Source organism: Geospiza fortis, unplaced genomic scaffold, assembly GCF_000277835.1.
Source record: "Geospiza fortis unplaced genomic scaffold, GeoFor_1.0 scaffold164, whole genome shotgun sequence".
NCBI classification, from domain to species: domain Eukaryota; kingdom Metazoa; phylum Chordata; class Aves; order Passeriformes; family Thraupidae; genus Geospiza; species Geospiza fortis.
Window position 1 is genome coordinate 564,396 of NW_005054426.1, and position 11,774 is coordinate 576,169.

The 11,774-nt window shown below is 38.8% G+C and overlaps 1 protein-coding gene across 1 annotated transcript in view; it reads left to right on the plus strand.

Moving 5' to 3' along the window:
* Positions 1-11,774, plus strand: part of ANO2 (anoctamin 2) — a 143,580-nt gene that overhangs the window by 114,989 nt on the left and 16,817 nt on the right. The window contains exons 18-21 of the mRNA XM_031061805.1: positions 1,137-1,248; positions 2,464-2,521; positions 3,381-3,481; positions 10,882-11,030. Of these exons, the coding sequence (XP_030917665.1) occupies positions 1,137-1,248; positions 2,464-2,521; positions 3,381-3,481; positions 10,882-11,030 (420 nt within the window). The remainder of the gene's footprint in view (positions 1-1,136; positions 1,249-2,463; positions 2,522-3,380; positions 3,482-10,881; positions 11,031-11,774) is intronic.

Sequence of the window (11,774 nt, forward strand, 5' to 3'; positions counted from 1 at the left end):
TTTCTCTTGCAGATCTATTCAGTGTATGGGATCACCTACAAATTGTTTGAAGGTTTAACTAAGCTTTTTTATACTTACAGGTGGGTTATGCCATAGGGCTCATCAGGTTGCGCACTGATCTTTTATGAAAATGTGGTTGAAAGTATCACAAAGAAAGTCAGGCTGTGAGGGCTCATTAGGCTTTTCTTTTCCTTTAGTGCAAAAATAATTATGCAGCTTTTTTAAGAAAAGACACTCCAAAACAACAGCAAAGCAAACAGAACACTCAAACTGTGCCTGAAACAAAACTGTACAAATACAGCAGTATTTTTAATGAAGTCCTTAAGCCAGAGCTCTGGATCTCCTTATTATTCCACACTTTCTTTGTGCCACAGAAGTTCAGCCAAGAATGATAAATTTACTCATAAAATTATCTTCTCTCACATTAGATACAGCTCAGGATGAGCAGAGAAATGCAAGTGTTTCACCCACATAAAATCTTTAAAAAATGATCCTACCATCAGTTTGAAAAACCTGTGCTTTCTGCTGCCAGAAAATTTCCACAGAAATTGAAAATAAATCTGGGAACATAATGAATACTGAAAATATTTTAAAAAAGAAATATTGAAATACAGAACACATGTAGTGAATTGGTAACAAAAACGTGCCATTATTTTTGCACTTAATTCACTTAATACCTTATTCAAAAATGTATTTAGTCTTGTATTTAGCATTAAACATTTCAACAATCTCACCAGAGAAAAGAAGGGTTGTGGACTACAAGTTAAGGATGCTTTTAAGGTGTTTTTTTTTCTGGCTGAAAGTCTTTGTACTTTGGTTTCAACATTCCTCAACCGAGAATATGAATGTTTTGTTATTTTAGTTGTGTAACTGTGTAGCAGATATACTCGTGTATGTTAATATCCATATACACAGCAGAGTAATTTATACTGCTTTTGCTTTGTGGAATTGAATATCTCTGGAAATCAGGTCTCAGTGACAGACCTAGTGGCTTTGGTACAAATTAGAGGTACAAAAGAAAAATTAATATAAGCCCAAAGTTTGAAGTTTGGGGGTTTTTTGTACATGTTTGGGGATTCAGGGATTTTTATATTACTTACTGATTCAATTCTCTGGTTTGCTTTTTTTTCCCCCAGAAATACCAAAAACAGAGAAAACTTTTGAGGAAAGACTGATTTTGAAGGCATTCCTGCTGAAGTTTGTGAATTCTTATGCATCAATTTTTTATGTTGCCTTTTTTAAAGGAAGGTAGGATAAATATCCTTTATATATATGTATTTCTGTATATGCATTTTTATATAAGGTGTCTATATTAGTGGATCTGTGTATAAAAATGGGCACAAAGGCCTGGGAGTGGTCATCTTTGCCAGGTCTGAGGAAATGTCTTTGACAGGTTTATCTAAAGTTAATAATTCATTTTGTTTTTTTAAAAAAGTGTAGTTTTTATAATGAACGGTGGTGCTTACAGGCTTTAACTTTCCACAGTTTAACAAATTTTCCTTGAAGCATCATTTGGCAAAGAAAGGTCTTCCTATTTAATTTAAAATTATGGACCTCTTTTTTCTATTACTTTCACATTATTTTGCATTATTCTCACATATCAAATTAAGAAATGACTACAGTCAACTGGCAAGTGAAGTGATTGACCAAAAAGCTAATTCAGCTGTCCTGCTAAATAAGTGTGACTTCCTATGGGCTCAAAATCCTTTTATTTTGGGACCCAGTCATCCACATGCTTTTGAATGGGAAGCTTAAAATTATTCTTTGCTAAAACTTTGGCCAAAAAAAAAGTTTAAAACATCCTCTGGATTCTGTTTACGATCATTTTGCTCTTCCTTTTGGGGGCTGTAAAATTTTTTAATCTCTAGTCTTCACTAATCCTATCCAGCACCTTTCATTTGAGGATGAATGATGCATTTTGCCAGCAGCTGCAAATATTGTAAGACACCAATGAAAAAAAGTCACCAAATTCTCTCTTTTTTTAACCATATTTTTGTGTTGTATGGTTCGAATAAAGTCAATATCATTGTTTCTCCTGGTGTAGCCAGAAGAGTCTTGATTGTGTACAGATGTATAAATAATTCCATTCAGGGCATTATTCACATGTAAGAGAATGTGAATTAGGATATGTGTCCCCAGGTTTATTTGCCATCTCTAATCAAGTGAGGTGTTTTTAATTATATTGTTTTACCACTGAAAAATATTTATTAAAATTATTTTATCCAGATGTAGTAGAAAATAATTTATAGAGGCCTATTTCTTTGAAATAATCAAAGCTGAATAGATGCTGAGCCCTTGAAAATTCATGTTTAAGAAGCAACTTCTGAAATATTTTGACTAATGCAAATGAACAATCTTGATTTCAAAGTTAACTTATTTTTGTGTTTTTATATTAAATCATGGTGTCAATATTAGCTTATTTTTCTGTTTTTATTCTAGTTTATATATTATTTTTGCTTTTAGGTTTGTTGGCCGTCCTGGTCATTATGTGTATGTGTTTGAAGGTTACAGGATGGAAGAGGTAAGTACATATGAAATTCAAATTACAAATAAAATCCTCTACACAAAGAAATATGTGTACCATGTTCAGTGGACTACAGACAACAGGGGAAAAATAGAAAACACATGTTAAAATAAGAGGTTAAATCTTCAACTTGAATAAACAAAACCCAGGCTGCCCATCTAAGGAAACTTTATATTCTTTCTTTCTGCAGTTTTGACTGTTTCATGGTCTTTCTTAGGTGAAGCTTCACCATTTCTGTGCTTTATTACTGGGCACTAAGGCACAAACATTCCATGGTTTGGTTGAGGCCTTCAGGAAGTGTGAATCTGGCTTCCCATTCTGCAGATCGCTGAAAGCTTGGCAAATTCAATAGCTTAAAAACCTGGAGCCATTTTGTGCTAAACTTATAAACATTTATTTTTTTTAAATCCCCTCATGAAGGGGATTGCTGCTGTGGGTATTCCCTTGAAAGCTGAGAGATGTACTCAAGGTTTGACAGTAAAGCTGACATAAGAGTCTTTACAAGATTGAAGGTTTTCTTTCCCCCCCTGGAGACATCAGGTTGGAAGAGTATCGGTGATCCTGCATTATGGTTATTACATTGATTATATAGTAAATATTTTTAAAGGAAATATAGGAGACCCAGGGCACCGTGAGTTGTTTCAGAGCTCTGCGTATTTTCTATAATGAAGTTTAATGAGAGGAGATGAAATACCTTGTCAAACACAGATTTGAAGTAATCAATGAGCTCCGTGATCCCAAAAAAAGTGGTGGTAGGGACAGTGGGCACATGGAGACACCGGCAGTTCTCCCAAGTGGATATTTTTAAACTAATTCTCTAAATCCCTTCACACTCTCTGGTTTTGTTTAATTGCAGTGTGCTCCAGGAGGGTGTCTGATGGAACTCTGCATTCAGCTGAGCATCATCATGCTTGGAAAGCAACTGATTCAAAACAATCTCTTTGAAATTGGAATCCCGTATGTATCCTGGCCTTTTCCATTATATGTTATTCCTATGGCACAGTAAATCAAAGCCTTGATCCCTATTCAGATAAATGGGACTTTTGCCACTCCCTTCAGTGGGTTCTAATTGAATGTGATGATAAATCACATTTTGGTTGCGGTGAAATGATCTGGTTGTATTTTATGTTGAATAATTTGCTATATCTTCACTAAATGGCTTAAAGAAAATGATGGAATATATGAAATAATTTATTTAAATTAATTTTAGAAACCAGAGAAAACAGATAAGGTATGATAGATCTCCTGGGAGTTTTCAGAGAAGCTTTCAGGACAGCAGCATTGAATACAAATTAGCACAAAGTGGAGGGGAGATATCGTGGGGGAAAGCAATAGCCCATAAAAAATGTTAAAATCTATTACTTGATCTATGACTATTTTATGGGTTTGGGGATGAAATCCACACATTTCCAAGGTGCCTTTATGTCATTCTGGGATGATGCAGGAGCAAGCAGAGATACTGACAGCTCAGTGCCTTTCTGCCATGTACTGCTTCAGTGCTCAGTTCCCTGCTCCAAATACAGCAGGAAAAATCACCAGTGCCAAGGGGATCTTCAGGCACTGAGAATCCACTGAAAAAGTCCTGCTTCTGCGTCTTGGGAGGTTTGCTTCATGGTGGCAGTGGCCTGTGAAATGTTGGAGATGAAGAGTCAGGTTTAGACATCTCAGCTCCACCAAAATGAGGCAGAATCTTCCAACTCTGGTGTCAGCAGCTTTCAGGTCACATGCATAAGGCCATGATGATGCTAACTAGAAATAAAGAAGAGTGATTCTTAAAATATATGAAATACATTTCAAATGAGCCCTTTTCCTCCCTTTTCTCAGCAAGAACATTTTTTTCTTGCAAGGATTTTAAATAGAGAGAGAGAAAAAAATTCCCAAACAAATCAGATGTATATTATGGATGGTTTCATTATTCTTGTGTCAGCGTTTAATAGGAAGGCCTGTTTTGTGTCTGCATCTCATTGAGTTTACATTTTATTTTGAGAAAAGGGTGATAAATCATTCCCAAAATATCTGACATGTTGAAGGCTTAAAGCTTTCTCAGTGTAAACCTGCTGTAATTTGTTTCTCATCTTCCAAAAACGTACTGCTACTGGACTTTTTAAATGGGAATTTTATGATGTTACAAATACTGTATTTATTATTTTTGACTCATGAAAGCATAGGTTGATCTAGTCCAAACAGAAAGTCATGTCCAATTATTTTTAATTTCCCTCCCTTTGGTGTAAGAATGTCATAATTTCATCTAATTTTTCTCCCTCAGATCTGCTCCCCCACCCTTCATTTAACAAACTGTGGTGGCCTCAGTTTTTAAAACTGTTTGAAAACAATCATCTTTCATCGTCCCCTTCCTAGATAATTACCTCATTTCAGTCACAGGGCTATCTTGTCATATTGGAATAAACATATCTGCTTTTCTTTGCTTGTCTGCATTCCCAAGAAAATTGTGTGTGTGTCTGTAGGGTTCGGCCCTTCTCCCCGGACCTATTTGCACCAGAAGAATAACTGAGCACATAATTAAATCAGAGTTAGCCTCCTGTTCCTGAATGTACCGCTGTACTGGTTTGGGCTGGTTCCTCAAGGGTACCAGCAGCTGCATTTTTCATTCCCCCTTGCCTTGTGCCTCTTTGGAGGGACTGAGAGTCGGGGTGAATAACACAGATTCTTCCATTGGCTCCCTGTATTTTCACTGTGGTCAGAGTCCAGGTGCTGCCACCAACCTTCTCCATGTGGAGAGACAGAAGAGGATATCATAAATGGTGATTTGGTCCTCAGAATCTGGTGCTGTCTCGTGCGCATCTGTAACATGGAAGCACCTCTCTGCTGAGTTATCTGATGACTCTCATCAAAAAACATTTTCTTCCTCACTGAAGTCTTAGGATTTCAAGGCTTTTTTCAGGAAATCTTTTAATTTGATTCACCAAAAAACCCAAGGCGTATTAGGTGATTTGCAGAAATCACAAATCCCGTTTTCTTCTCTTTCTCCTCAAAAACTACTGCTAAGTAGATGATGCAAGCAACAGCCATCCTTTATGTGCCTAGAACCCCAAACTGGAAAGAATTGGGAGGCATCTTTCCATGTCTTCATTATGCTTTATCCATGGTCAGTACTGGGTGAGGAGGGAAAATTCAGATGGCAGCCCTGCATTTTTTGGGGACACATCCTTGCTTTTCCTTCAATGTTTCTGTAGAAACTGCTGCTGCAGCTATGATAGATATAATTGCTGATCTCCTGAACCTTGCATGATTTCTTTTTTAAATTTCTGCACCCAGCTATAGCAAACCAGCTAGGTAAATGCAACAAGATTTGAATTATAGAAAACTAAGCCCTCTTGAACTGAAATGTGTGTTCTGCGGGGCTGGAATTCACAAGTTTAACAGATGTAAATATGCCAAAGTTCACTCAGATGTGTCACATACCATCATTCTTTTACTGTTGCCATAGGAATTGACCCTAAAAGGCTGCAGGGCTTGAAAGCCTTAACCGAGAGTTCTTTTAAGACCCTTTTTATTCAGTTCTGTTTTTTTTCTGAACTTACTGAAAAAAAACCCATCCATGTGGTTATTTTATTACTCTCTGTTTTTGACCTTGGTGTTAAACCCTTAGGGTGAAATCCTGGCCCTATTGAAGCAAACAGCAAAACTATTGAATTTAGTGAGGCCATGGTTGTGGCCCTTCTATTCAGCATCAATTTCCATCACTTCCTTCAAAATATAATTAAATATGCTGGATGACAATACCAAGAGTTAATGAAATCCATTTAAATACACCCCTTCATAGCTGTTATCTCTTATGTTGTTTTTCACCTTTACTAAATTATTCTTAATTAAAGGTTTGGGTGGGGGTTTTTGCCTTTTTTTTTTCTTTTCCTGTTTTTTATTGTTGTTTTCCTCTGATTGAGAAACAACTGAAACTTGTAGAATCCAAGATATCTGAGTGTGCCAAGGAAGCATGGCTGTACCAAAAATTTGTGTGAGAGCAAGAAATTTAGATACTTTTGTACTTCCTCTTCTTCCTTCTTGTGCCTGTGAATGTGAGAAGGTGTTTCTTTATGTCAACTGACTGTAGGAATTTGACTGAAGGAAGGCCTGGATCTTCAGTGTTCCTTCCCAAAAGCAGGAAAGGAAATTACAGGGAAGGACACAAGAGTCTGGGTCAGTGCTCTTCCTTCTGTCCAGATACAAGTGCTCCAGCTACTCAACCTAGCAATCTTTTCTGTTTAGCTTTCTCTCTGCACCTTTTTCCATTATCCTACAGATCAAAAAGCATCAGTGGGAAGGAGAGCGTTAAAACCCCGCCTGTTATAAATAATCCTTTGTTCCTGGCAGCTGGATTCTAGGGGCTTTCTGTCTTTTCATGTAAAACCTCCACATGCATTTCTGTTCTAGCAAGTATTCATAGAATCATGAAATCACAGAATGGTTTGGTCTGGAAAGGAACCTTAAAGATCTCCCAGTTCCAATCCCCTGCCATGGGCAGGGACACCTCCCACTATCCCAGGTTGCTCAGAGCCCCATCCAATCTGGCCTTGGACAGTTCCAGGGATGAGACAGCCACAGCCTATCTGGGCAAACTGTGCCAGGGCCTCTCCATCCTCACAGAAAGGAATTTCTTCCCAATATCCCATGTAAACCTGCTTTCTGTCAGTGTGAAGCCATTCCCCCTTTCCCTGCACTCCATCACTTTCAATAGTCTATTTCCATCTTTCCCACAAGTTTCCTTCAGGCATTGGAAGACTCAATTAAGTCCCCTTGGAGCCTTCTTTATTCCAGGCTGAACAATCCCAATTGTACAGCCACTGAAGACACAAACACTTGTGCCAACAAAGTAATTTTCCTGCATCTGTTCTCTTTCAGCCTGCCCTCCGGATGCCCCACCTCTTCAGCCTCTATCCATTCCACTCTCACTCACACCACAATTTTTTGTTTTTTCCCAGTCATCATCATTCTTTCCCCTAGATCCCCCAAATCCAGCTGCTTCTTCTTACTGTATCAAAAGACAAACTGTTGAATCATCTCTCTGATTTTTGAAAAGGAGCCTTCATCTAATCACCATGTGCTTACAGCCCAGCCAGGATCGCTTGGAGCTTGATTTCTCTCTTTTCATCATATTTTTTTCTCAAAATCTTGAGGGTTATTGACAGGTAGTGATTTTATGCTCACTTCAGATGCTTGTTAACGTGCATAATGCAGTGCTTATTGGTTATACTGGGAATTACAATCAGCATAATTCAACCATGTTCCCACCTCTTACCTAATACAATAATTTGGTGCCAATCCCCTCTGAGAAGCTGCAGTGGCATTTTTAACTCCTCTAGACACAGCCTGACAAAACCATGGTAATTTTCTTTCTTTCTCATCCTGCATTGATTCTTCTCACATTCTGTTCAGTTTCCTTAAGGGTGCACCTTGCTTTTGGACATTCCCTGGCAAAACAACCAGAAATAATGGCTATTCTACAGCTCTACAGTTTTCCCTCTTTGCCCAGATCTGTGTGGAATCATGAAACATTGCTGCATGAGCCTCTTCAGCACAAAGCTTCTGGGACACTCATCCTGATTGGGCCAGCTTACCACTTCCTCACTGTGGGGGGCTGCCCAGTAGGAAAAAAATCAGAAGCTAAAAGAACTCTTTTTCTGTCAATTTTCTTTAAAAACGTTGATCTGGGTAATTAAGAAACGGGCTTCAAACAAAGGCATTTAAAAAGCATACTCGGTTTTAGCATCACAATCATAAATACAGATAAAGGGTTCTGCAAAACTAATTTTCATTGCCCTATTGCTGCCCATTGCTATGTAGCTGGAGAATAACACCCTGCAAATCCCTCTTCTCTGTTCCTGTAACTTTCTGACACATTTCTGCTTGGTTTCAAACTTCACATGCTTGGATATGACACAAAGGTACTTCTTGTTTTTTGTGGAAAATTTGAAATAATTGGTTTGGCTTGCTTTCAGTCAGTTGATCTTTCAAAAAAAACCCCAAAAAACAAAACAAAACAAAAAAGCCCAAACAAACAAACAAACAAACAGCCATAAAAAGAAGCATGCAGACACTCTTCAAAGCTGAACTCCAAATGGTTAAAGTTGCTGTTCATCATGCCTGGCTTAGAGATAACCAGATGAAAAATTAAAAATTATTCTGAGCAACTGAGCCCTGGATTTGGTGTATTCCCAAATAAACATTAAAACCAACAACAAATTTTTTATTTACTAGATTCTTGTGGGAGATGTGTGTATGTATTAATCTCCAGAACTCGATTCTGTGGTGCTGTAGCTGAAGTATTAGATCACACGGGCACAGATTTCACATCTAAACACACTCAAATTTTATCTCAGCTGCTGCTGTGCTGTGACAACAAGATCATCTTCACTCTCATCTGCCCACAGAAGTGTGAGGGACATATACAGCTTGTATAATTTCATTGGAACAGAAATTAGCATTGTCTGGAATCTATTGTTCACCGTCCTCTGAGAGTCCCTCACATTAGGAAATTAATTGAGATATGTTGGAAGAACATCCTGGGAATTCTTTGATTATTTTAAATCCTGCCCCAGCCTCCCACCCTCTGAATGATACATCACCTCTATCACTGACAAGTTCCCTTGGCTGCCATAAAGGCACAGGGGGAGAAAGGGAATCTAGTGTCTTGAAATGGCTGAGTTGGCATGATGTAGGAGGTAAAAGTCTTTGAAAGGATTAATCTAATTCTGTCTCGTGAAGTATTTTAAACTTACCCCCACCCTTTCATTAAAACTGTGCAATCTGAGTGTCCTGGTTACCAGTAATGCCAAAGCACTGATGATTTTACCGTCAGACTTGGGAGCTACATCTTCCTTCTACCTCAAACAAAACCAAGAGTTGTCCTGTTGATTTCTGAAACTTTATGATCCGGGATCTGAGAGGGCTTGATGCAATCTAGACCTGTTTAAAGAGTGTTTTCCAATCCCAAATTCCTCCATACTGGTGATGAAATGGAATGGGTCTTGTAAACACTGGTAGGTGCAGAAATTCCTCAGTCACTGTGGGAACACAGTGATCCCATGGCTCAGTGCAAATTTAGGAATGAAGCAATAAACTCACACAGCAAAGTCTTTGTTGTGTTTGCCAGCTTTGTTCCTCAGCCTTGCCCTGCTACTGAAGCCAGGGTCCAGGAAAGTGGTTCTGCTTCTCTGGAGGTCCAAAGGAAAACCCCTTCTCCCAAATATTCCTGTATCCAGGCCACACACCTACAGTTCAAAGAGTTTATCACAAGCTGTGTGGGAAGATTTTGTGGGAGAGCCCTGCTTACACTACTGGCAAAACATCATTGGAATTAGTCTGGATTTCCACTCATGGCACATATGTGAAGAACTGTAAAATAGTGACATATATTTTTGTGGAAGATAAATATCATCTGCAAAAGAAAGATATGCAATAAGTATAAATCTGGCTATTTTATGCTAATTTGACTGTATTTTGCTGCCTTGATTATGAAGAAATTCCTCACTCTACTGTGGTTTTCCATGGGAATTTCTCAGTGTATAAAATAGCTTGAAGTTGCTGATGCATGTGTATTTAAAATATCACAGGGGGTGGGGGAACATTGGGAAAACTTTACTCTTCATTAAGAAATAATTCATTTTACTCTAATTTATTTGTCAATGTCATTAAATTGTCATTAAATTTGTATCCCCATTTCAGTGGGACAATGTTTGATATTTCTTTTTCTACTGTCAGTATACATTCTTGCACCCTCTTTTTTGGAAACATCCCATAATCACAGAATGGCCTTGGTTGGAAGGGACCTTGAAGCTCATCCAGTTCCAGCTCCCTGCCATGAGCAGGGACACCTTCCCCTATCCCAGCTTGCTCAGAGCCCCATCCAGCCTGGCATTGAACACTTCCAGGGATGGGGCAGCTGCAGCTTTTCTGTGCAACCCATGAGCATCTGGCAATTTTTTGACATTAAAATTCTATTATACTGGAAGTTCCCAATTTCTCTATTGAGATGAAAGTGTGCCTGTAGTACAAATGTGGAATGAAACCACTACATTTTGCATTTTGTTAAAATAGAGGTACTCACTATGTTGTTCTTGATAGTACTAATTACTAATATTATCTAGGTTCCAGGATCTTCAGGAAGACCCCCTTGGAATATGCATCTAGAGAGAAAAATTATTATAAAGTACTGGATTCAACTCCACTATGTACCTGTCAATAAACAACATCTGAACTTTCCCAGGGTGGTGTAAACTCCCACTGTGATGAACCAAAGTAACACAGGATTAATTTTGTGTTGCTGTGCAGACTTGGGCCAAATCTTTTAGGGGAAAAAAAAAACCAGACTTAGTTCATTCTGAACTTTTGTTCCTCAGGAAGCTCAAGAAGCTCTTTAGGAAGTTGAAGGATGAAAAAACTGAGGTAAAGGAAATGGATACCAACCAATCCAAGCACCCTCAGCAATGGGATCTTGACTACATCTTGGAACCTTTCACTGGGCTGACTCCAGAATACATGGAAATGAGTAAGTTTTCAGAATTTTCTTTCCCTTTCTACAATAACCATGGCTTTACATAGGACTGAATGCCACAAGTGGTCATGAGAGAGGGAGAAAAATACCCCAGCACTTCTGGTTTGCAGAAATTCCATGTGAGCCAGCAGGGCTATGAGACTACAATAGTGCCAACAGAGAAATAATGATGAATCCCAGTATCTGTTAATACTTCTGCTGCCAGATTCCAGTGTTCCCAGCTGAGGAAAGTGCACAGAAACCATTTAGCCACAGAATCAGCAGCTATGGTTAGGCGGGATCTCTGCAGATCAGTTGGTCCAACCTCCTGCTCAAAGCAGGGTCAGCTAGAGGATGTTGATCAAGACTTGTCCACTTGGGTTTTGAGTATTTCCAGGGATGGAGACTCAACAACTTTTCCTGTATTTGATCACCCTTACACCAAGGATTTTTTAATGTTTAAGTTGCCCTCCCTACATTTCCATTGGTGCCTGGTGCCTCTTGTCCTTTCACTGGATGCCCTTGAGAAGGTTTTAGCTCTGTGCTCTCCAACTGGCCACATGGGTAATATCCAATGAGCCTTTTTTTCCTGTGGTACAGCAATCCCAATGCTCTCAGCTTCTCCTTGTTCATCTTAAGGTTTATCTTAATGGCTCTCCAGTGGATTCACTGCAGTGTGTCCATGTCTTTTTTCTACTGGGGAGCACAGGCCTGTACCTGCCCCATGAATAGACCCTGCAGAGGCAGGGAAGGAGAAAG